We start from the raw sequence: 26,442 nt of genomic DNA, 5'->3' as shown, positions 1-26,442 counted from the left end.
TTTTCCAAAACAACCTACCTAATGGTTAGAACTTGACATACATATTGATACCCAGAATGCGCATTGCGCTCAGGATTCAGCTGAAAGTGCTCTCCGTAAAAATGTCTCCACTTTCTTTGAACTCACCAATGTTTCTCTGCAGATGCTAATTCCTTCGAACAGCGCGTGTGAGGCAAATGATTTGCATTACTTACGTCAAACGCGTGTTCTGTTGGGACTAGCAGTCTTTGACACAGTCTGCCTTGCCAGGGAGTGAAATAGAGTGAGGAAAAACATGTGCATTTACCGAACCGGATGAAAATCGTCAGCAAAATTGAAGGTCATCATTTAAAAAACGAGACTATTTTCAGAAGCTCATTTGTTTCGGAATTCTTAATATAGCGCAGAAAAATGAAAACCCACTTTAGGATACCATTTTCATGTCTTGTTAACTGCTTTCGAATTTGATATTGCTACCCAAAGCGTTAATAAGAGCCATTTAATGACTACTACCAGGCGTTATTATGTTCACTAATTTCAGTGCGTGTCTGAGTAACACCTGAATGTACATGGTAATTATCTTTCTCTCTGTACACTACATCTGACGTGAAAAATGTCAGAATCACGTGATGCTCATGTGGCCGAAATCTCTTTTCAACCATTTTGGGGGTTTGGCCCTTCTAATGAGACACAGCTTCTTACAGGTATATACTATTATAGTAATACAAAAAAATTGGAATTACAACTTCTTCATTTGAGGGAGAGAGGGTATTGATAATTTATAATTTGTATCCAGGATTTTATCATCTTGTTCTTCCTGAGGCGCAGTTTGTTATGAACACCCTGTACCACGATTTGTTTGTTCCGAGTTAAAACTAAAGGTCCTGGAAAGTTGAGTAGAACTTTGTATATCGTCAGGAAAAACCCAAAATATTTAAGAAATTTTCCTCAGTGGTCAGGGTGAAAGTCAGAGGATGAGCTTTCAATGCTTAAAATTCGCCTTTAAAGCAGGTCTGCGAGTTTAACGTTTTCCTCAATTTGAAAGTCATTCTCTTTTCCTCCGAATAGACTTTTTCCCTTTAAGTGTCAGGGCAATTTAAGGACAACTCGTATACAAATATTTTCATGAATTAGAAAAACGCCCGAAAGTATTGAATTACCTACAACAGGTTGAATTCAAGAAATCGTTCGTGAAAGAACACAGGTCACTGTGGAGGCTTACATCGTCATCTTCAAGGCCAATCTTTGGATCGCTTTGGAGCAGCCAGAAAATTATAATATTCACAATCGGAAAATGTCTTACATATCACAGTCGGAGTAGATGTGCATTTAGATTCGCCTTTCCTCTCGTTACTATACCCGCTATTTCAGATATTGTTTCAACGCCGTTTCAGGCAGCGGTATACTTATTTGATCGGCACACTCTTATATCATTTATACCTCACAAAGAAGGCAAAAGCTCAAAAGTTTTTGTAACGATTTGATCTCTCGTAAAATCGGCATAAGTCTTCTATGCCCGAATAGGTCTCTCCAAATCGGGTCCCATTCATTTCCCCGTTCTAGAGTTTTGATCGATTACGTTGTTGCCGAATTTCTAAAAGTTTCATTGCAACAAGCACGTTGAATTCCATTAGGAAACTGAATATAGGCAGCTCGGCAACGTGTTTGATCGAGTCATTTCATTTTCTTCCTCAAGTGGGATGATGGATGCGCCTACCGATAAAACTCGGAGAAAGTTCAAAGCCAGTGCATTAGCTAGTTTTCCTTCGATTTAGCACGTTTCAGGTCATGGGGAGGGGGAGAGTGAAGGGAGTAGGAAAAAGGGGGGCAAAGTAGGAGGAATAAGAGTGGGGGTCGGGGGCTTCACGTTTAAGTTTTTGCGGGTATTGGAAACTCACAAGTACGCCAGATTAAGGTAATCGCACAATTTTGCTCTAACGGATGAGTTTCGCCATGGGTAAGTTGCAGTACTGCCGCTTTAAGGAAAAACGCCGTATGCGCCATTAGGCGTTGCCAAATTACCCTCGACAAATCGCGAACTTTCAGAGAAGTCGTGAATTTTTTTCTTCCGATTTTTCTTTGGATTTGGCTTGTGATTAGAATTAAAAAGTCTATAAATTTCAAGGAAAAATATTCATAGCTCTCTTCGAAAATAATTAACTCCTAATAGGAAATTTGGCAACATTCGAATGCTCATACGGTGTTTTTGCTCTGCACGACAGAGTAGGCGATGCATCATTTTAGAGTAAAGCCGGTAACCAAATAACCATCAATTATGCGAAGGTCACAAAACGATTTCATCGAGATAGTAATTTTCAATAGAGCTCTTCAAAGGGATAATGTATGCGAGCTTATAATCAACTTTCACTGCAACTTCATTAAAAAAGAATGTTTTTCATCCCCCTCCCGCGGGCGACTGAAAGTTGTGCGTTTATTTTAAAAGCTGCAAAATAATCAAAATATTAATTTGCAATAAGCTGAAAATCCTACATTTATAGCTGCCATGGAACATTATAGGCTTCAGTTGAAAGATTTTCGCCTGGAAGAAAGACGTTATTTTGGTTTTTCCGGATTTTCGCACCGCGTATTTGTGTCGAACTTTCAATCTCGCACCTTGCAAAATCTCCATCCAAAATTTTCCTGCGGAACTGTGACAATTCCAATGAGGAAAATTGGCAGCGATAATCTTCCGTATAGCCAACGACGTTCTCATTATTTCTAAGTGATTGCTCTTGTGAGACGATTTTTCTCAGTCTCATTTCATTGATATTAATGCTTGTTTTTGATTTGTTGCAGAGGCTGGTCTGGTACTCACCCGATGACGCCATCAAAATTTGCGTCGTCAAAGGAAAGGACGAGGTAAGTCTTTCCAATCGTTAAGAATTTTTCCTTTCATCTATTTAGTGAGCTTTTTACAATTGACAGTTCTCGCTATCCTCATAATTGCTTTTTTCTCTTATTTTTCTATCTAAAACACTGAAAAATTAGTGCGTGTGGCTCGTGTCGCAAATTTTTTCCTTGACAAATGTCCCATTTCATTAAAAACATGTTTGTAGTTGCTCCTAAAAATAATTGTAGATGGCGCCTAAAAAACTGCATTCTGGCCAAATGGCTCTAAAATCGTAATGATAATAGAGCATTGCAAATGAATCGGTTTCGCTAGAAAGGCACAAGTCCAAAAACTCGTGAGCCCTGGCTTTCACTGATTTTTCACGACACACAGTGGATCGAGTCAATTAGAGAGGTCATGAAATTTTCTAACTGAAACTGCAAATTTTGATGTTTATTTCGTCACATTTTAAATTTCAAGAGAAGGTTCTTGAAGGAAATTTCATGAGAGAACCATTGGGACCACTTTTAAATCCTCAAAGTTTTGTATAAACGGAGTTATAAGCGTTTAAAGTTTCCAAATTTTGTCCGACCTCTTCTATTGGCTCGATCCACTGTGCGAAGTTAGGGCTCACGAGTTTTTGGATTCACGTCCTTGTAGCAGAAACCAATTCGAATCTTCGTTCGGAAGAATTTCGCGCACCCCTGAATCCAGCGAACGTAACAGTCGTAAAAAAATTAATCAAACTGCGCAATCTCTTATGTCGCCAAATCTGTGCCGCGGTGATAAGGTATACGAATTCAGACGTAACCGAAATTTCCCCGATCCTCGAAACTCCCGGAAAACTCATGTATTTTTCCTTTGCATTTTACAGAGAATCCTTGTCGCGGTGCAATATTCTAGGTGGCGGTAGCCACCCCGGCCCAATCCAAAAAACTCCCCCTAAAAAATTACGAGACCAAATGAAAAAAAAAAAAAAAAAAACCGACGGGTGGCTGCTGCCTAACTAGTTATACACGAAACACCTCGATCGGGCTTTTTATCTTGTACAAAAATTTCAAGGAAAAATTGTCATAACTCAGTTTAAAAATAAGTATTCAACCGGGCGAAATTGAGAAACATTCAGACACTCACACGGTGTTTTTCTTCAACACGGCATAGTGTAGCCTCGGAATTCGGGTCTGTTGTTTGAGCCGCGGGCGAAATCTTGGAATCGATAGGAAGCCCCGGAGCAACGCCTGTCACCACTCACCATCCATCGCGTCTTCGCTCCCTTTCCCAGCGCCCTCCGCGCCTCCGACCGATGTCCTTTCGGAAATAATTAAATTTCCATCCTTTGTTCCCGGGACATCTGATCCGCGACCGCGGCGGGGACCCGAGAGAATCCGCCCGCCGTTTTACGGAAGAGGACAGTAACTCCACTCGGGCATGAGCCACCACTAGTACATACTCTTATGCGCCTCGAGGTTCACTTTAAAAGGGAGTTACGCCTAAGAGTATCAACCCGCCGTTTACCATATAAGAAAGAGGTAACTCCATTTGGGCGTGAGCCGTCGATAGCACGTGCTGTAGCGCGCTTAGGGGCTCATTTTAAAATGGAGTTACTGTTCTCTTCCGTAGTACGGCGCGATCGCGGGGCCGCTGAAATCCTATCGCGCCGAGCCCGACTCGAATTAGGCGGGAAATTGCCTGAAATTAACTTCCGGTCTCCTTGTTTTCTGGACGCGGGATCGCGGAGGGCTGGGGAAGAAAGTAAGGTGCGAGTAGAGGGTGTGGAAAAAAGAGGGAGGGGTGTTCGTCGGGAAAAAGTGCTAAATGAGGTCAAAAATGGGAAGACTCCTTGTAAGTAGGTGCCGTTTTTATATGTCGCAATTTTCTAGTCAAATAAGGCGTTTTTTTAAAGGCCTGCGCAAATATTCAAATTTTAAAGAATAACGTAGCAAGTTTATCACGATTTTGATGTAATTCTGTGACGGAGTCTATATAGCGCACAAAAAACCAGAATGATAAGAATGCGGAGCGAAATCCATCTTCTCCACGGAGTGATTCACGCTATTACGGAGTGAAATCCACTCTTTTCGCGGAGTGTTATACGCTTTATGGCGCCACTTTTCATTCATATCACTCGGGGTTTTTGGACGCTGTGTAGATTCCGGCACCGAATCTAAATTTTCGATTTCTAACAGTGCGGAGCGTTTTCCCGGGATTGGAACTGATCATCCCCCCCCCCCCCCCCAGGATTCATTTCTAACAAGGATACCTCATCAGATTTCTCAAAAAATTGTACAGTTCCCCACGAAAATTAGGAACCTAATTAACAATAAACCAAAGCCAGATATAGACTCCGTCATAGAATTTCACCCTTCGATTTCAACAATGCGAAGCGCTCTCCGGGGATTGGAACGTATCAGTCAGGACCCCCTTCCCCTAGGATTCATTTTTGACAAGGGCATATCATTGGACTCTTCAACAAATTTTACAATGGACCACTAGACAAGGTACGAATTGAAGCGTTTTGAGACATGTTTCTTGACCACAATTTCACGTAGAACACGATTTAATCAACAGAAATTACTGAAACTAACTCCTGATGAAGATATTACCTTTTTTATTTTACATTGGTTACGAGGAATTTGAATTGCCCGCTCACAAGGAACTCAAAGCTCTACGTGAGTCAAATCGCGCACTACAACGGTTTCAGCAAGCTTCTCAATCGAGCAATGTTCATTTCCCTTCATGTGTTGTTCAAACTATTAGCAATTTGCTATAGCTGAGCCGAAGCGTCAAGATTGAGGTCGCCAGATTTTTATATCGCAGAAACTGTCATGATAACATTTAGCGCGCGATGTGAATCACGTTGAGCATTGAGTTTTCATGAGCGGGTGGTTTGAATTCACGCATCAAGAATCATAAAATATCTTCGTAAGGAGTTACTTTCGGTAATTTTCGTTGTGTGCATCGTGTTTTACGTGAAATTTTGGTTAAGAATCATGTAACAGAGTGCTGAAATTCGTACCTTATCTTGTGGTCCATTACTCGTGAAAATCAGGAACCCCAATCAATTCGAAACCGCAGTCAGTCGGAAATTTCTGGATCGCTCCGACAACGGCGCGAGCGACCGCTAAATGAAAAATTCCCGGATTATGCATGCGAGGCGAAAATCTGGCCGGAATAAGGGATTCCGCGCGGGGATCCCTCAATCGGTCGAGGGGGCATCCGAGCGCCGCGCCGCACAGTGGATCGAGTCAATGGAAGAGGTCGAACATAATTTGGAAACTTTAAAAGTTTATAACTCCGTTTATACAAACCTTTGAGGTTTTAAAAGTGGGTCCATTGGTTTTCTATTGAAATTTTCTTCTCGAAGCACCCCTAAATATTTAAAATATGACGAAATAAACGTCAAAATTTCTAGTTTTAGTCAAAAATTTCATGTCCGACCTCTCCAATTGATTCGATCCACTGTGCGCCGCGCGCCGGGGGCGGAGAGAGGGGGGCTTTAATACCAATCACGAACACAACCCAATATTTCACGTGGCTCTGTGCAGTCCTATTTTTACGAGCGTCAATTTATCCCGCGCTCCCGCCGGGGTCCCGATCGGGGTGCGGGGTTCCCTCGCTGCACGCGCCGCGCTGCATCCAGGTGGGGTAGTCCACCGCCGATTTACGGGGTGGTTACGAGTCAAGTGCGGAGGCTCAAGTGGATTGCATTTTGCAAAAAGGAACCAGAAGAATTGCGATGATGCTAAGATTGTGCATTTTCATCCTTTGCAATAAAGTTACTGAAAACATGAACAAATATGAAATTTAAATTGTAATTTTGTCTTAAATTTACAGTTTTTAGTGAGGAAAATAGAAACTGTAAATGAAAAATCAGGTTTTTCTTCCAAAACAAACGAAGTTGCACAATCCTAGCAACATTGCAATGATCCTAATTCCTTTTTGCATAATGCAATTCATGTGGTCCATGCTTCGCTAGTGGTGATTCTCGTATGCTCTCAAGCGTGTGTTTCGCACACTTTCATGCATACACAGTAAGAAATGGTAGCCGATATTTACTGTGATTATGTGAAGAAGAACACAGAGTAATCTAAATGTGCGGTCAATATTCTGTGGTCAGTTTTTTTTTCGGGTTAGGGGCCGTTCACGTATTACGTAACTCACTTCGGGGGAGGAAGCAGGATGGCATGAAATGTAAGAAAGAAATGAAAGATTGGAAATTTCAGTGACATATTTCATATATTTCAGAGGCTAGAGTACGCAACCCGCACTCAAACACATAACAATAAAAGAGTCACAATTTTTAGATTTTGCGAACATGAAAAGGAACCGGTATCTTTCAGTATCTTTCGTAAATTTCTGAAATTTCATGAAATATTTCACGAGAAATAATTTCAAGATTTTATTTTTCATGAAATTTTTCCAACCTGGGAGGGGGGCTTTTATGCCAGCGTTACGGTGGGTTACAAGGGGGAGGGGGGTAAAGCCCCAGCTCAACGTGGAACAACCAGTGCAAACGTGCGTCACACCGACTGATGAAAGCGAGGTGGAAGAAACCAAGGGTGTCATCACCGTGGTGGATGAAGTCAGAAACTCGACTTTTCAAAGGGCGATATCTCGGTTAATAGAACGCAGAAAGTTGCTGTTCGGACAGATTTTATTATTCTTAGCTTATCTACAAAAATCAAGCAACAAAACATGATTCTGTGACCAGCGCAACTGACCCATTCCGATGCGCATAGTTTCTTTCTATTAAAATCATTTTTCAGTCCTATGAAGCACGAACATGCTCAAATCGGCAACCGTTACCGAACGCCCTCCCTGGCGAGACCAAACCATTTCCGAGTTGAAACTACAGGGATCATAATCTCAGAGTAAACCTGTCGTCTTCGGGATTAAAACGTCTTTTCGGGACATGAACTTATCGCGCCGCTGAGGTTGAATTCATTACGTCGCGGCCCAAATGGGCGAAGGGGGGGGGGGGGGGGTTGGTTCGCAGCGGTGCTTTGCGTCAAGTTTGACTTATGCATGTCCCCTCTGTCCCCGGTACGTGTCGCGCCGATCCGGCGGCCGTTCTGCCGCGCTAAGGAAGAACGTCGTATGAGCATTCGAATGTTGCCATATTACTCTTAGAAATTACTTATTTTCAAGGAAGGTTATGAATATTCTCCATTGAAATTTTCAGATACCCCAGATCAATTCACGAACAAAATTCTCTGTAAATTTGAATGGAAAAACTCACGAGATTCCTAGAAAATTCGTGATTTTTCAAAAGGAAGTTTGGCAACATCTTAAGGCTCGTACGTCGTTTTTCCGTAGCAAGGAAGTATAGACCTCTGCAAAACTGCCGTTCGTGAGTTGGGTCGCATGCTGTATCGAACCGTTCATTCACCCCAAGAGCCGGAAATTGTTGGGCCTCGGTTCCTCTTTTCTATCTTACTTTCAGGGCTCATGAATTTTTAAGCTTGAACTTTTTCATAAACAAACGATTCCACTGTGGCTGTACCCGGATAACAATCGCATATCGATGGCTAATGAACAGTACCAACTGCCTATCTGAAAACCGATGATTTAGCAGGCCGAAGAGATAACTTCGCCATTTTTGTAATTTTGAAGTTAGATTTGCAATTTTTTCATGAATTTCAGCGTCGTTGCAGCGCTCCCCTATGCAGAATTGGAAAAAATAAAATTCATCAGCTTGCGTATTTTATATTGTAGACTGCGGCGAAGTCGCCAATTCGTTTTTGCCAAAATTGTCAGTTAGGCGATATTGTTCCTTAGCGTGAGTATTTAACAAGCTTGAATGATACAATAAAATAATATTTTTACTATCTTGGAAAAATACCGGCAGATTTTAGAGTCCTCATATTGGTTCACCCGTATATTATAGACAGTGAAAAACTTGAAACGTCGCAAATTGAGGTATGAATGTTTTTAACCTCAACGTTGGTGATGAGGAAATGTGTTCCCTTCGCACTGCGCGAGGGAGTCATTTTAGAGGTTCAGTTACACGATCAAATTGAGCCATCAAACTGGAGCTCTGATTGGTGGAAAAAGACCCGAAGTGAGGATGCGACCAATGAGAGGCCCAATTTGATGGCTCAATTTGATCTTGTAACTGAACCTTAGCAGTAATCGTAATATTCTGCCATCAAGTCGAAAGGAATCTGTTGAAGGCGCTCTGAGCAACTATTCCGCCACGGGAGTATTGCACAGTATCATCTGAAAATGAAGGCGCACTAACCTACGCAAATTGACTGGTATCGTCTACCACTGCGTAGAGCCCCACTTATCGTGCGATGTGCGTTCATGTTCGATCGAGTTTTGTGAATCTTTGTATCAGGCGGCATTATTTGATGAGAAACTAGAATTTTAATTCAAATTTTTGAAATTCGAAAATCCAAGATGATGGATGCGATCTAAAATACTTTACTTTCTCGACTCGTGTTCAATTGACTATTGTGAAATTTGGAGCCACGGGGTATGATTCAAATTTCATCCGGTTCTTAGGTTTTTTCAGACGAAAAAACGTAATTATATTTCAACGTCGTAATATTTTCTCTCGCATATAGTGTTTTTAGCAGGAAATTTTCGATGAAGCTGGAAAAAACTACTTCTACTTGGGTTTATTTTTCGTCAAATTTGTCGTCTCCCGAACAAAATAACTTAACTACATTTCAGTCAGAATTTTCAACGGTAAATTGTATTTTCAAAAATATTCATAGGTTTACCAGGAAATTCGTGTTTTATCAATCGAAATTTGGCAACGCCTAAAGGTTCATACGGCGTCCCCCCTTAGCACGGCAGCTTAGAGCGAAGATAGGAAGAATCCCACTGTTTTAACACCTATTTCCCCACAAAATCTGTGATTATCTTGAAAGGATTTCAAGTCTTGATGAATCCAGATGATTCCCCGGTTCTCTAGATCCTGGACATGGTGACCTGCTATCTACTCATAGTCACAGGCGGAGCCGTTAACGGGAACGGAACGTCAACTCCCAGTGAGAAAAATCACAAGTGCGGAAAGAGTGATGAGCCCAGGTTCATGCCCCAATAACTCTCGATGGGAAAAAGTTACGTCGAGCAAGTTTTACATCTTGACGCAGTCATTGTACACTGACTAATTGAACCTCTCCTCTCTCGACTCGCCCCTCCGCGAGGAGCTCACGAGCCACGCGACTCGGATCCCGCGGGAGTTCCAGGGCTCATGAGCTTTCGATGCTTGCGCGGATCGGCGCCTCCGAGTTCGATCGACGGGTGCGGCAACTTGGACCCGAACTTCAAAACTCGCCACCCGATCCCCGTGAATGATTGTTTTCAATTTAAACTTTTTCATTTTTCCCTTTTTCTGTTCGACCCACTTCGCCGGAGAGATAATCACGCTCCTCGAATGCTCCCTTCGGCTCCTTGTCACGGTTCGGCTGGCTAACCCTTACGGCGCGCGGCGTCCGAATCAATCTCCTAGACCTCTATGTGGGATTTTTTCTGTTCTGTCTCTTAGAGTCTCTCTATACTGAGAGTCAAGACAATGTGAATCCATTTCTGATTGGTTCCCGTATTTTAGGCCCTCACAGTGTCACAAACGGGAATAAAGATTACATTTTCACCGATTGCAAAGATTATAATATAGAATGGACCGGGGAATGACGCGTTCAACAAGGAACAAATGGAATGAGAGAAGGAGCGGAGAAAAGAATTTGAGAATGAGCCGATCAAAGATTACGAAAAACTGCCAATTTGTGTAATCTTTATTCCCGTTTGTGAATCCATGAGGGGGGGGGGGGTGTCTTGACTCTCAGTATAAAGGGACTCTACTTTATCTCTCGAAAGTCAGCTCTCGCTTTCGTTAAAATTGAGAGAGAAAATTGAGGCGTTGGGTGCAGAAAGGTCATTTCTTGGTTGCGGTGTGTCAAAATCTTCACTGCTAATTCATGTTATAGAGAGGAAATTATGGGGTGAATTTTCTGATGTTTTTTCGGCAGAATATCTTTTCCGCACGAAGTAAATTTGTGGAAATTTTCCGATTATCGTTGCCGCGCAAAATAATTTTGGCGAAAATCAGATCTCAAACATCTGGCAACATCGCAGAGCAACTGAGCAGGAAAACCATGCTCCCTCTTACTGTTGGACTGCTGAGCTAGGAAAAAAAAAAAAATTTCAATCTTTGTTCACTCGTTTTTTTAAAGTATGCCTCATATTTTTCTCGACGTTGTCACACACTGCAGAAATTTAGTTAAAGATTAAATGATTTTGTGCGGCAACGATAATCGGAAAAATTGCCACAATTGTACTTTGTACGGAAAAGATAGTCAACCATTTTTTCGTTCTCAGCACTGTAAAATCTGGGAGAGGATTCAGTGAAAGTTCCAACTTTTGTACAATTGTGTAGAGAAAATTGTAGTGCGTCTCGTGTGGGTTTCGTTTGCTCGAAGCGGGCAAAACGGACACTGGACCAAGAATATTATGTAAAGCCCAACAGCATTCCATCATATTTGTCCAGATGATTGGGGGGGGGGGGGACAAAGAGACCATAAAGGTCTTTTTCTCCGTGAACAGTCTTTAATATATAAATCTTTCGAACAATTTTCCATCGTTTCTCTTTCCTTAAAAGTACATTGCTTCAATTAGCAGGGTTTTGTTTATTCCGGCTATCTCGAAGTAATTTCGGAGGGAGGGAGTACGTTAAGTCACGTTTAACCACGCACAATTCGTCTATTTGCTGACGAAAGGGCGTAACCACACTCAGAGATGAGCCCTAGAAGGCATTAAGTTACATGAACGCCAACGCTCATCGCATAATGCAGTCACGTCATGAGGTCGACGCATTTACCACCCCGCTCGCGAGATAGCATAAATCAAGTCCCCGGCTAAGATTTGTCCTCGCTTGCACCTTAAGTGGCGCGGTGGAAAAAGAAAATGATGTAGGACCCACGATTTCACAATATTTGTCCCTCTGATTTATCGACCGGTCGTTTTTACCGGTAACGTATTTTCGCCCGCCCGCGTCACAGAGCCGCGGCCTTATCTGATCCAGACAGGAACCGGAAACTCAGTCACGGAAATACCTCGAGTTGCCAGGTGCCTCCATCCTAAATCCATAGCTTTTCCGTATCCGGTGTGTTATCATGCTCAATCCGTATGATCTATTTGTAATAGAGTAAGGACTGGGCTCTGTAATTTATGCCCGGTGATGTCATTATGAAGTTCGGGAAGGTTCGCAGTAGTGGCGTTGCGACCGTGGCGTGCTGTGCGATATATCGATTGATCTGTCATTTAAACCTATGGAGAAGGATCGATAAACAGGGTGTCTGCAACGAAAGCCTTAATAATCGATTCTTTATAACAGCTTCAAATGGGGGAGTATCGATATTCCATCATTTATGCCTCGCCACTGGCTCGCATCTATCTATCGCTCTTGTCCCTATTGTGGTTTTTATCCTACCTTAGTCCTTAGTGTCTCTATTTGTCTGCGGCATCTCTAAACTGTAAGATAGGTATTTCCTTGTACGATGGCTTTTCTTTTGAGAGTGGAATTTTTGTCTTTTGTTTACTGTGTCTTATGGAAATAAAAGAATTTAAAAAAATGGTTCATACGTGGTTTTTAAACTAAGCCAGAGATTGTAGTTCTGAATTGCAAAATGTAATCCAAATGGGATTATGAGAAGCCTGTTTGGCAACTGCGGGAATATTGACCCCATGGAATTCGAGAACATGTGAATATTGCAATAAATCAAGTGAAATTCGAGTCTGTTTTTATGGGTCCCCAGTGACCAGGAAGTCTGAGACGGGGAAAAAGTGCAGAGTTTTAAACCGTTAAAATTGAACTTTTCTCCCTTTTTTCATCCCTTTTCCCCCATATTTTCGGTCATTTTTTTAAACTGACAAGTGCGTACGTGTATTTACGCTTAGAGGGGAGACAAAGTTCCGGAGATTCCTAGCGGCTCGGCGGCAGGCTGTGTTTCAAGCTTTTAATCCTGGACTGTCCTCTCTGGATGTAGCCTTAAGGCGAGATTCCGCTGGGCGTTCGTAGGCGAATTTCGGCGCGTGAATGCGTCGACCAGCGGACCGTCCTATACGAATAGCACGCAACAGGGTGTCACCAAGTCCGGAATTTCCGGAAAGTTCGGAAATAGTACGGATTTCCTAAGGGCGGTCCAGAAGTACTGGAAGAGTGCGGAAATTCCGCAAGAAGGTCCGGAATTTTTTTTAATTTGTTGTGATTTTCGTCGCAATTTGAGCGAGAAATTCAAATTTTTAGAATTTTTCGAATTTTGTCAATTGGAGGTACTAAAAAAGTACTGAATTTTTACTGTTGAGGAGGCACTAAAAATCTTGGAAAAGTACTGTAAAGTACTGTAAAAGTACTGATTTTTGGCCAGCCTGTTTTAGTAAACACCCTGGCAAAGAGGCCTCAATCTACAGGTAATTATTCTCGGGTTGTATTCTATCTTGCATTATATCGGTTGTAAAATTTTCTCTGATTTTTTTACTCTCCCACGGTCATCCTGCGAAAATTCTAAGCCATAATGCAATGCTGCTCCGTTTCCCCTTCTCGAGGGCACGCTGCGGCATGGCGCGGCGGCCGGCCGGCCAGCGCATTAGCGCCTACAAACCCAAGGGGATACTTCAAGCATTGCGCAATGCGAGAAGTATCCAGTTAGGTTTGTAGGCGCCAGTGCGCGTTACGCGCTGGCAGCAAGCCGCGCGCCGCTCCGCTCTGTGTTAGGGTCTAATATTTAAACTCGCGGAGTCAGCTCTTTTCAACTCATGATTATGATTTTTGGCTAGCCTGTTTTAGTAGACACCCTGGTCCAATTCGCCGCCGAAATTCGACTAGCGAACGCTCAACGGAATCGCGCCTTTACGGGCGATCTCCGAAAGCGCAAAATCTGGCAATGCCGGAAATAAAAACGCTCAAGTGACCACCTGCTTTCTCCGGCGTTCGCCTATGTCTTTTCGGTATCGAATATGCGATTTAAGAAGGTTATGACGAACATAACAAGCACCGAGGAAAACCAACGCAATTTGATTGAATTACGCATCGGTAGCCACCGTTATTACCGTTATTTCTGCGAGAAGCCGCCCAAATACCCAGAAAGATTTATCGACAAATCGTCATTACTTTCACAAAAGAACGTAATCCCATTTTAATATCGCCAAATTTTCTCGCGAAAATTGAATTTTTACCAGGAGAATGTATCGGAATTTCTAACGGAAAATGTCGGTTTTTTTCTTCTGAGCTCTTGCAAGAATTAGGCAAATTTTCAACCACAATTATACGTATATATCCTTTTATAAAATTGAATTGTTTGAGAGCATGTTGCAACCTTGGAATAGAATTACGTTCCCTCGTAATGAAGGATCACTGAAGTTGGACAGAAATGCAAAAGCTGTTGTATTAATCGAAAATGTATAGTTTTATTTTGTTGTTGTTTATTTTCACAACGTGCAAATCAATTTTATTTTATTTTTAAATTTTTCTTACGTATGTTTTGTAATATATTTTCCTTTTTTTGTTCCAGGAAAACTGTCAAAATTATATTAGAATCATATCAAGGACCGGAAACGGGCACCTCCTAGTATGCGGAACGAATTCGTTCAAACCTCTCTGTCGAGAGTATACCGTTCAGGTGAGAGAAAAAATTATTGCTCTCTTCCATTTTTGCAAAGACTCAATAAACTTTACCTTGTTAAATCATGTCCTACTGAAATATGCGCGTAGTTTTGGCAACCGTGTTGGTTTTGTGGGAGCAACTCTCTTAGCCTGAAAGCACAGCATTTTTTATCCTGGAACGTTGGAGGCATTCGGCAGTTGGGTCCATTCGAGGAAGGAAAAGGACGCGCGTTAATGACGGCGCAGAGATACAACTATTCGTGCTCGATGGATGTCCGTGTTGCTTCCGGAAAATTGAAGGCGCGACGGCGCGAGACTTGAACTTGCGATTCTCTGCTCTATACTCCAAATCTGCCGTGCTAAGGAAGAACGCCGTAAGAGCTCTCAGACGTTGCCAAATTTCCTTCGATAAAAACTAAATTTATTGGGAAAATTGTGAATATTTTTTTTCAAAATCTTCAGACAATATTGTACGCTTTTTAATCTAAATCATCTGAAAATTTCAAAGAAAAATGTGCATGAAAAGTGTCAAAAATACATGTTTTATCAAGGGAAGTTTGGCAACTCTCGAATGTTCATACAGCGTTCTTCCTTAGCACGGCAGTAATAAGGTGTCACTCACATTCGGGAGAAAAGTTTAAAAAAGAATCCAAAATTCGTCTCTCCTGTCTTCGGCTGTCTCGATACTCGATTTTTTTGTTTTTCAATTCGATGTCTAATTCTTTTTTTAGGATGTATTTTTAGACCTATGTCTAGAGCTCGTTTGTAGCGGCCCGTAAAACTTGTGTACTACATGTTTTTAGCAAGCCTTGGGTCAATTGGACGTATTTCTATCAAACGGAACTATGTGCATTATTACGCGAGCTTTGTTATGCATATATTCTTATGGGTCGCAGGGCTCATCTCTTAATGCACATGGTTCCGTTTGATAGAAATACGTCCAATTTAACCCGGCTTGGTAAGGGTAAATTGAAATCCGACAATTTACTCCTTTGGGCTTTGGATCCTTTAATTAAAAGCCGACTCAACTACTTTTCCGCTAAATACGAGCCATTCCGCGAAGTATCGGCCATTGGCGGATCCAGCGAAGTGGCAACATTTCCTTTCCCCCATCTAAACCCATGGAAGTGTATCGATTATCAGAGTCAGGTGTTCCGTCAAGAATCGATTATTTAGCATAGGTTTAAATGGAGAAAATCCGGTGTTGCCAAATTGCTGGATCCGCCTCTGGTGTTGACCTCAGGCTCGGCTATGACATGACAGGGGTTGGAGAGTTGCAGAGTGCGATCTTGGAAGTGAAGTTTCGACGTATGAGGTTCATAACACAGTATCAGCGATGCATACATATGTAAGACGATTTGATGCCCGTATTATTCTACTTCTTCGCCGTATTTCGGCGGGTATATTAAAACGCAGTTCCCGAGTGTGCACATATATTGAATTCGTCGTAGCGCCGTGCAATATATACCTCGCCTGTCATGTCACGACATATTTCTAGACTTTTTGTCGCGGGATTATTGACTGCCGATGCCGAAAACTACGTTAACGTGTGTGCTTTTAGCTTCTCTTTCAGTATCATGATCAATCCGTCCAAATTCTCAAGATGTAAATCGCTCATATTGTGTCAGGGCGTATTTAAACAAAATTTATCAACTAACCATTATGCTAACCTTTAAAAGAAGCAGAACCTTTTTAATCGATCTCAGCTCTTAGAAAATACATTTTTATTTACCGATTCGTAAATTTAGAGCGACTCATATTGTTTTCTTCTTTTTGAAGTGTCCTTAATACAACAAAAACTAAACTAAATTTATCCTTATACCCTAATTGCATCTTTCAGTTCGAAGCCGACCCATAACGGACCAATGAAATTTTTTAGGAGACGATAAAAACGGGGTAAAAAACAGGAAAGGAGTATTTTTACGCAAGAAAATAAACATCATAAAAAATCCGTGTTTATGGAGAAATTATGGCAACCCTGCAAATATACATGCTTACTTTTTCAGTTATTCAATTTTCTGAGTCCTGTCCTTAATCATGAGGTGATAATTGATACCTATAAAATTGTCTTATTCCAAAAAGAAATGAAGTCGATTAAAAATTAATTGAGCAGAATTATTTCATAACAATCTTACCAGTTTCATTAATACATCTGTGCATGATTCGGATGCGATAAAACTTATTGGGCATTTTCCTCGAATCCAAAGCTATGAATGCAAATACACAGGAGTCAACATAGTTGCGCCTAGGAACATTGCAACGCCAAAAATTCTGCAGGGCTGTGTAGCAAATAAGCATTAGACGAAAGTAATGATAATCTCGGAAATTAGTTTTTACACCGAATATAGGAGCCAGGTAGAATGCAGCTTCTTCAACATCGTTTGTCCTCCAAGTTCATAAAAATTGATTTTATCTAGTCTCATGAAAAAAATTTCGGGCAGTCAACCGAGAGCGTCCAATTCTCGCGTCGAAATCCGCTAATCCAAATGCACTTCCGACAAAATAAAAGCCCGGCTCCCGTTTCTTTATCGGGGCGAATACTGCCGTGCTAAGGAAAAACGCCGTATGAACCTTCGGGCGTTGCCAAGTTTTCTTTGATAAAACACAAATTCCCTGGTATACTTATACATATTTTTCTTCCAATTTTTCGGAGAATTTTGTTCGTATTTTAATCTACAGCTCCTGAAAATTTCAAGGGAAAATATTCATAATTTTCCTCAAAAATAAACATTTCATCGAAGGAAATTTGGCAACTCTCGAATGTTGATACGGCGTTCTTTCTTAGCGCAGCAGAATACTCCGGTTCGCTAACCCTTCCATTCTCTCGATTTTCGCGGAATAATCGTCCCCCAGCGACGCCGCCCCGAGCAGAAACCGCTCAACCCTAAAGCAAAATCCCACGAAGATCCGCGGTTTTTACCGAGCATGGCAAAGCCCCCCTCCTCCACCCTTCGCCCCGCCGTGCCCCGCCTTACGCCTTTGCCGGAGCTTTTTTTTGCGAAATTCATTTCATAGCGATCCGCTCCGTTGCGTTCCCAGCGCCGCTTTGAGAGAGCGCGTTTGAATACGAGCGGCGCGCGGTTGCCGGGTCGTGCCGAAAATCAGTGGATTTTAAAAGTGGAAAAGGGTTGATTTCGAGGGAGGTTTGGCCGCTCGCCGGGAAAGTCCCACGGTGAATTGTGGCGCTCAGTCTATGAAATGGAAATTCGAAACGAAACTCGAGCGAGCTGTTTTTTATGAGCATTGAGTTGTTGTTTGCCGCCATGATTTCGGGGGACCGACGGATTCTCGAAATCGCGCGCGCCTCCGGAGGGTTTTTGCGCCCGCTCTCCGACCGTCTTCGGCAGTGGCGTGGCGTGCTTTGCGATATATCGATTGATCTGCCATTCAAGCCTCTGGTAAAGGATCGATAAAGAGAGCGTTCGCAGCGAACACCTTAATAATCGATTCTTTATCATAGCTTCAAATGGAGAAATATCGATATCGATCATTCATGCCTCGCCTCTGGTCTTCGGGTGTTTTCCGTTGGACAAATGGACGTATTCATGCTAAAAGGAACTATGTGCATAGGGTATGCGTGTAATCAAGCTCTTTTTAGCATAAATACGTCCAAATGAAGGAAGAATGTTGGGGTAACGCTGAAGAAAATTGGTTCGATCTAGGCAGAAAGGCTCTTGAACTTTCTGCCTAGAAAATTATGTACTCACAATGAGGAGGCAATTTAATGTCATGTATGTGTTTTTGCGCTTTTCTATACATTTTTTTTTATGGAAATTGAACTTTTTCTGACCCCTGTGTTTTTTATTTTGTTCTTTTCAGACGGGTTCCTATACTTTAGAGAAAGAAAAACCGGGGCAAGCAATGTGCCCGTACGATCCAAAACATAATAGCACAGCTGTATATGTCGGTGAGTAAATCCTATTTCTTCATTTCGCTGTTGCGTTTCACATTGCGTTAAGTAATTATATTGTGTAACGGAAACCAACTTACGAGGAATCATTGAAAGCTTTAGAGTTTCTACGGAATCCTTATGCAGAAAATATCGTAGCTATTCTTCTCCACATTTAAGAAAACGGAGGTTGCAGTAAAATAATGCTGATTTCGATTGTTTTGCCGAAAATATACCACTCTTCGGAAAATCTGCAACTTGTGAGTCCAAAATACATTTTGGTTACGCATATCGACGGTGGGACTACTAGACCACGTATCTCGTTTGCAGTGTTTAAAAATCGCCGCCACCATTTTATTTTTCTGAAGAAGAACAAATCAATGTGATTTCTTGAAATTTTCACAGAATTTTCTACGCACAGAGAAGACACATCACGGAAGTTTTCAAGATTTGGCGTTGAGTTGTTTTCGTTTTAAAAAATAAAGTATGACAGGTGAAGTCTGCAACGTCGCAAACCGAAATACGTGGTCTGGTAGTTTCACCGTGTGTCAGTATGTATAAGTGTTTTTTAACTCTTATCAATTAAAAGTTAACCAAACAAGTTTTCACAGAACATTGAAAAAGCACAGACTTCTAACATCATCCCGCTATAATTGGGTCCTAAGGAGAGAGAAACGTCAAAAGCTAAATGGGCATTTTGCGTCATCTCTCGTCGCGAGGAAGAAGATTCTTTTCTCCCCGCTGCCTCTGCAGTTCGTCGTGCACTTTTTTCTGCCCTTTCTATTTTCGTCACTGTTCCTCATAATTATCTCGAATTAAATTCCGCTATTTTTCTAACTATTTTAAAGCCTGTCCGTCATCCTCCTCGGCGAATTAGAGCGCCCTAATTAATAAGGTACTCGGTTTGGAGTAAGTTTTAAACTGAAAGGAACTTAAATCATACTTACCAACTTATACCATTTACCGAACTTCGCCATTAGCTTTTTTTTTCTCTCTCTCTCGCTTTTTCTTTCGGTTCCGCGAGGTCATAACCGATGCGCCTTTATGACGTAAACACCGTAGTTCTCGTCATTAACTTGTCTGCAGCGCTAAGCTTCAATGAACACTATTTTTCAAATCCCTCTCACCAAAAAAAAAAAGTGAAAGATATAATCTCTAGTTACTAGCGGGCGATTCGTTTTTAGTTTAATTTTTTCTCGCGCTAGAACTTTCAAGGGGAGAATCTTGGAATTAGAAACGGGAAATTATTACGTTTAGCCGCACGCCAACAGGAAACCTTAGAATGTGTTTTGTGATGAAAGTCACCCATTTAAAAATAAGTATTACACGATTGGTAGTTTGCCAGCTTGAGTGAAAATACTCTCTTATTTCGGTTCTTTACATCGGCGAATGCAGCAATGGATGTCATTGTTTTCTCTCCATTTAAACCTATGGAACTGAGTCGATTCTCGGAGAGGCAAGGTGTGTAATCGAATCGTCCAATAATCGAGTAGTTATTCAACACGGTTCAAATGGAGGAATGTCATTGTTGCCAACCTGCCAGATCCGCCTCTGGGTCTCTGAGAGTCCAAATTTGTATAACTTACAAACTGCGTAGCTCGGAAAAAAAGGAAATGCCGTTTAATGGCAGTAAAGTTGTGTCTAGGGTCATACGCATCTTCTATTTATTTATTTACTTATTTTTCAAGCATGTCCTATTTTTTTAATCGTACATTCAGAAGATAGACACGAATATCTTCTATTTCGAAAACGCCCATCTTCAATTTTTAATAACATTCATAGTGTACCAGCAAAGAACCGAGCAGTCTCATATTTTGGTCGCGAGAATCTTTTCGGGAATCAAACAACGTGCGCAAAATATACTGTCCATCCTCCGAAAATACTTGGCTAATTCAGTTTTTCCACCCTCTGGAATTTATGTTTGTTTTTGTTTAGGGGTGAGCACTTTCTGAAACAAGCCAGTCATTATCCACTCTTTTATCCGTCTTCCTCGCGATGAGTCGAGATTAACCCCGTAAAAGTAATTATTCTTTTCGTGACAACGAACCCTCCCTTTTTTGCTTTTAATGGATGTTCGATGAAATGTCAATTAATTTGTTTGTTTTTTTTTCCGTTTCAGACAACGACTTGTACACGGGGACTGTCGCCGACTTTTCAGGGATGGATCACATCATCTACAGGGAGCCCCTTCAAACGGAGCAATACGACTCGATGAGCTTAAACGGTAAGTAATGTCACTTTGAATGCCAATGAAAGGACGAGGAAGTTGAGAAATCGTGCGGACGGAGGGGAGGGGGAGGGGGAGGAGGAGGAATAGGAAATTAGGCGGGCGGAAAAAGAGACACCGAAGGGAGAACTTGGAGCTTAAGACGGACGATTAAAGCTTGATGGATGCGAAAGAAGGAATACGAAATCCGGAGGGGAAATGAAGGAAGGGATGGAAATTGGCGTAATTGGGTCAGGAGAATCGGGTCAGTTGAGTTCGGGGGAGGGTCAGTCGTTGGAAGTCCGCGAATCCTCTCTCGCCGTTAGATTTTATGTTTCGTTTCGTTTATTTGTTGTGATGTGAAGATTTACTAGCAGGATATATAAGCTTGGAAAGATAGGGAAGCGTTTGCGAACACATGGCAATTTTTGAGCGGGAATCAGGGATGCACCGATGCATACAGTTTTGTCTGCACTCTTAACTTTAAAAAAAGGAGGAAAGTAGGTATTTGAAAGTTGCCAAATAGAACTGATTAAACGTTTATTTATAAATTATTTCTGTTGAAATTCTTAGGAATACAGTTTTGTCCGCACTCTTGACTTAAAAAAGGAAGAAAAAGGTATTTGAATGTTGCCGAATTGAACTGATTAAACTTTCATTTATAAATTATTGCTGTCGAAATTTTTAGAAATGTTCGATAAAATTAACAATTAATTACTCTGAAATTCTTCAAGTAAAATGTTCACGAATGTTCGGAAAATTCGGATTTTCTTAAGAAATTTGGCAATAGTCGAAGTTTCTCACTCGTTTATCTTGAGCTTGAGAGAGTTAATATCTCTTATGTCGGCCCATACAAGATGCAACGCCAAGGGCCAAGAATGATGCCAACGCCTTGATGCAACTATTCGTGCTCCGGAGACTTCTCTGTTGCATACTTACAAAAATGAAGGCGGAATGAAGCGCCATCTGACTTGCTCAAGACATCGCTGCAGCCAGCAAACTTCGATTCCTTTTTACTCGAGTCGGTTGCTAATCGTCCGGCAACGTCTTCGGATAAGTCATCGCAACTAATCACCCAAAAACGTCCCTCAAAGTCAAGTCGCGGCAACTAATCGCCCGCGTCGGGTCGTCCGTCGAGCGCCAGCGTTTTAGGTCAGTGCGCAAAGGCGAGGCTCGCGAAGAACCCATCTATCGCGTTTCCACGTCGATGATTAGTAGTGGCGAAGCGTGGATCGTTGACAATCGATATTCTCTCATCTGAAGCTTTAAAGAAGAATCGATTATTTAAGTACACCTCGATAATCGATCCTTTTCCTTACTTGTAAAGGGTGGATCGATCGATCCATCGCAAATCTTGACCCGCCATCGACGACTTTACGGACGAAAATCGTATTTTAACACCGGCGGCCACCGCGTCTGAATCGAGAAGCATTTCCGACAATCGATATTTTCCAATTTGAAGTTTTGATAATGAATCGATTACTTAGATGCACCCTGATAATCGACCCTTTTACTTAGGTTTAATGGCAGCTCAATCGATTCATCGCAAACCTTGACCCGCCAACGACGACTTGACGGACGAAAATCGTATTTTAACACCGGCGGTCACCGCGCCTGAATCGAGAGGCATTTCCGCACCTTTCGCCGCCCCGATAAAAGCCGCCCCCCTCCGCCCCCGCCCTTCGCGGGCCGTTTTCATTTCAGAGAGTGCGGGCATCGCCCTCATAAAGTGTCTTTTATCTCCGCTCCCCGGGTTTAATGAGAAACACAAAACTTTTTCTCTCGTTTTTCTGGACCCGACAACTCCATAAGCTCTATCGATTAAGCGCGCTCGACTTTGAACGTTTAATCTCGGGGCCGGCCTTTTCGCGTCGGGCGGCCGCCGGGCATATTGCCGTGCTAGGGAAGAACGCCGTATGAACACTCGAGAGTTGCCAAATTTCTTCCGATTTAATGTGTATTTTCAAAGAAAGTTATGGATATTTTCCCTTGAAATTTTTAGGAACTTTAGGTGAAATTGCGTACAAAATGATCTGAAAAATCGAAAGGAAAATATTCATAAACGGGGCAGGAAATTCGTGTTTTATCAAAAGAAATTTGGCAACGCCTGAAGGTTCATACGTTTTTCCTTAGTACAGCAGCATAGCTGTCTAGTTTTTTTCGCTGAACCACCGCACAGTGGATCGAGTCAATTGGAGAGGTAGAACATGAAATATTTGACTGAAACTGCAAATTTTGATGTTCATTTCGTCACATTTTAAATTTCAAGGGGTGCTTACTGAAGAAAATTTTACGAGAAAACCAATGGACCCACTTTGAGAACCTCAAAATTTTATATGAACGGAGTTGTAAGCTGTTAAAGTTTCCAAATTTTTTCCGACCTCTCCTATTGACTAGATTCACTGTGCGCCACACTATTTTGCGGGGAAAACAACGCCAAGAAGTCCGAAAATTATCTTATACTTTATTTTATTTCATATAATTATTACTTTGGCAGAAGTTGGGGAGTCCAATAACAGTTTAAAGCCAGGATGTCTCAGGTTATTACTTGGCAAAAGATCTCAAAACTTCATTTGTAAAACAATTTCATCCTTGAATCTCGTTCATTTCTAATAGAGGACCACCTCTATACTAAATTTGATCATGACGTCATCATTTCAATCAGCCAGGGTCGATGCAAAAAGTGACGTCATAGCTTCAAGCTGCAACATGCAACATAGCTTCAACCGTCTGTTCGAATCGGATACGAGATGAGCCGGGTCGCTCTGGTCCGAAACCTTTGACCGTCGGTGCCCGTTTTCAAGTTGCCAAACTACATTTCTCTCCCCATTTTTCTCATACATTTTTTTACACATTCTTAAAAAATCCCCGAGCTGTGTGCAATTCCGACAACCTCCTATTCAAAAGCTGCAACCCAGGAAATGGTCCCCACGCCTCCTCTCCTCTCGCTGCAAGGCGGTGTCGCCTTTTAGTGCAGGAATTTCACAATTATTTAGTTAAAAATTCATGCTTTTTAATGCTAAATTTGGCAATCCCGATGTAAGGACGGTAAACAAATCAGGCGAAGTGGCGGAAAGCGGACTCATAAATTCTCAGTCGCGGTTGACCGCGGTCGTTAAAAATCCCCGATTTCCTATTGGTGCAAATGGGTAAAATGAATCTTTTTAAGTCGATTTGGCAACGCCTCCGCGCCGCTCCGCTCGACATATTTTTCGCCACGATTAATGTTTTATCAAAATAGGATGTTATTTAAAGTGCCCCGGGGTTGGTCAGCGCAGGTGGAGGGGGCTACCGGGAGGGGGATGAAAAATGATTGAAAATAACAGGCATGTCCGAGTCCGTGAATGTTCGTTTCGCTTTGCATTTGTATGTTCGCCGTTTTTTTTTAAAAGTGCGCTCTTCGCAACGCCGCCATCACTCGAGATTCTCTGCGAAAGCGGGTAACTGCTCTGCCGTGCTAAGGAAAAACGCATTTTTTAATTGAAATATTGTTCTATACTGTTGGTAACAATGTTGAAAACAGGATTGTCTCATTGTATTTTTAACGAAGTTTTTGAGGAGGCTTAAACAATGCGTGGAGAAAGGAATCAGAAGTAAATAGATATCAATGGTAACGCGTTACGTAAAAATAGTAAAACGCCTTCAAATGCGCTTGATACCTCCGGGGACAACTTACGAGGTTGAATAGTTGCATCTTCAATCCTGTCAACAACTACTTGCCTCTTGCCTCCGATGTAAGATCTGCGAAAAAGAATGAGAGGGTGTTCCGATGAAGAGGGAAACCGGTCGGCCATTATTGTTATCAGTCGATTTAAAACCTTGCATTTTCAAAAATGTCAAATTTTACACGAATAAAAAAAGGAAAAGACGATTTTGAAAACACTGTAATCGAGTTGGTCCACTTCTGATAAATGCAGAAAACAATGCTGGTACGAAGTAGAGTATCTATAAGTATGAACAACTCGAAATATGTAGCTCTTAGGTCCCAAAAGGGTAGGTAATCTTTGAAAACGAAAAATGTCACCGTCAACCTTTAGACTTCAATATCAAACGAAAATGGACAAGAAAATTCATAAGTAAGCATTCTTCCGCAAAGATGAGTAAGTTTATGCAAAAACCAAGTCAAATACGTGCTTTACTAACGACAGTTCCCAACATTTGTGATTATAAATCACTCTACACTGGAAAAAAAAAAGAAAAAAAAAACACACACATTGGATCTAGAGTCTAGACTCTTGAAAACATTGACAAGAAAAAATTATCTTGATTCAATCGGATTTTTGCTTGAATCAAAACGAAATCCGCTAAAATTAAGGGGCTCGGTTCTTGATTTAAGCTATGATTCTGATTGAATCAAGAGTACTTTGTCTTGTCAATGTTTTTAAGAGTCTGGACTCTAGATACAATGTGTTTTTTTTCGAGTGTAGATAATTTCAATTCATGGATTGCCTACCCTTTTGGGGTCTAAGAGCTCCATCACCTAACCTCAAAATTTTCAACATGTCCATACTCTCCCTACATAGGCACTCTAGTACGAAGTAACAGATTTCCTCTACTAAAGTACAAAGGATAACCCTCTCTCCGCACAAAGGTACCCAACTCGGGTCCCCTTTTTACGACCTATCACAGACGATCGGAGCGTGGAGGATATTAATGCCCAATCGGTTTCGTCGGTCGGGGGCACGGCACGCAACGCGGCGCGCTGCTCTAAGCCCTGGGATTGCGCTCAAAGAGCCGAGCGCTCGGAAATTCGCCAAATTTGCGGAAGCAAACCAGATGTAAATAATAAATGCGGCCGAATTTGAGCAAATACCCCGATCCGGGTGCGTACGTTACATCGATTAATGGCGAGGAGATTTCGACTGCGGGGACTTCCCGGGGAGGATTCGCTGATGGGGCGGGGGGTTACGTGTGCGGTACCGCGTCGGCCGCAAACCTCGTTCGGGCTAATCCGGTGGCATATTTACGGTGGAATATTAGCATGCCGGCTTTGAGTTAATGCTATTATTCGCTTTAAATCAAACTGCCGCGAGTCGCTAAGCTTCCTCGTTCGACGCTGCTTTGCCTCAACTTATCACCTCTCAGTTTCGCGGTCCGCCCCGTCCTCGCCGACTCGGCCCCTTCTACGGCCCTGGGGCCTAGGGTCTTAGCCTTTCGTCGGCCATGCTGAGTCGCGCTAGGACTCATGTCAGGCTTTGCTCTTCAACGCAACACAGATTCTCAGTCCATTCCAGTATACTGTCGTGCTAAGGAAAAACGCCGTATGAACCTGCAGGCGTTGCCAAATTTCCTTTCATTAAACGCGATTTCCTGGTAAATTTATGAATATTTTCCTCCCAATTTTTCAGATAATTTAGTTCACAATTTTACCCGAAGATTCTGACAATTTAAAGGAAAAATATTCATAACTTTCCTCAAAAATGAGTATTTTATCGAAGGAAACTTGGCAACTCCCGAATGTTCATACGGCGTTCTTCCTTAGCACGGCAGTATAGTGCCCTCAGTGAGAAAGTGTGGCCCTCTCAGAAAGAATAAACATGGCGGAGACTCGGGGCGAGAGGGGGCTGTTGTACCGTATGAAGGAAAAACGCGTAAGAGCATTCATACGTTCCAAAATTGGTCTTATAACGTGGTCTTATAAAACGCACTTAATACAGATGTAGAATATGTACTCGACTTTAATCATCACAGCTAGATATGCAAGAATGATCAAGCTTTCCGTACTGCGAGTTTTAGCGAGAGAAGAAATTACTTCAAAATCGACAGCGGTCCACCCGCAAACCATTCTCTCGACACCATTCGAAAACACCAGCCACAAAAAGTCGAGGCCTCTCCCGCCGATAGCCACGGCACGAAACGGGCTCGGCTAAATCAATTAACTCGAATTGAAAATCGGGGAAGACACCGACGGTGGCCCATTCCCGCGA

At 42.1% G+C, this 26,442-nt stretch overlaps 1 protein-coding gene across 3 annotated transcripts in view; it reads left to right on the top strand.

Annotated features, from left to right (window-relative positions):
• Window positions 1-26,442, top strand: part of Sema1a (semaphorin 1a) — a 583,530-nt gene that overhangs the window by 526,845 nt on the left and 30,243 nt on the right. For all 3 annotated transcript variants that reach the window (XM_019051359.2, XM_019051360.2, XM_072301803.1), the window contains exons 5-8: window positions 2,776-2,838; window positions 14,329-14,436; window positions 18,240-18,327; window positions 20,429-20,533. In XM_019051359.2, coding sequence (XP_018906904.1) covers window positions 2,776-2,838; window positions 14,329-14,436; window positions 18,240-18,327; window positions 20,429-20,533 — 364 coding nt within the window. The remainder of the gene's footprint in view (window positions 1-2,775; window positions 2,839-14,328; window positions 14,437-18,239; window positions 18,328-20,428; window positions 20,534-26,442) is intronic.

The sequence above is a fragment of the Bemisia tabaci genome, chromosome 6 (genome assembly GCF_918797505.1).
Source record: "Bemisia tabaci chromosome 6, PGI_BMITA_v3".
Lineage (NCBI taxonomy): Eukaryota > Metazoa > Arthropoda > Insecta > Hemiptera > Aleyrodidae > Bemisia > Bemisia tabaci.
This window is presented reverse-complemented; position numbering and strand designations above follow the sequence as displayed.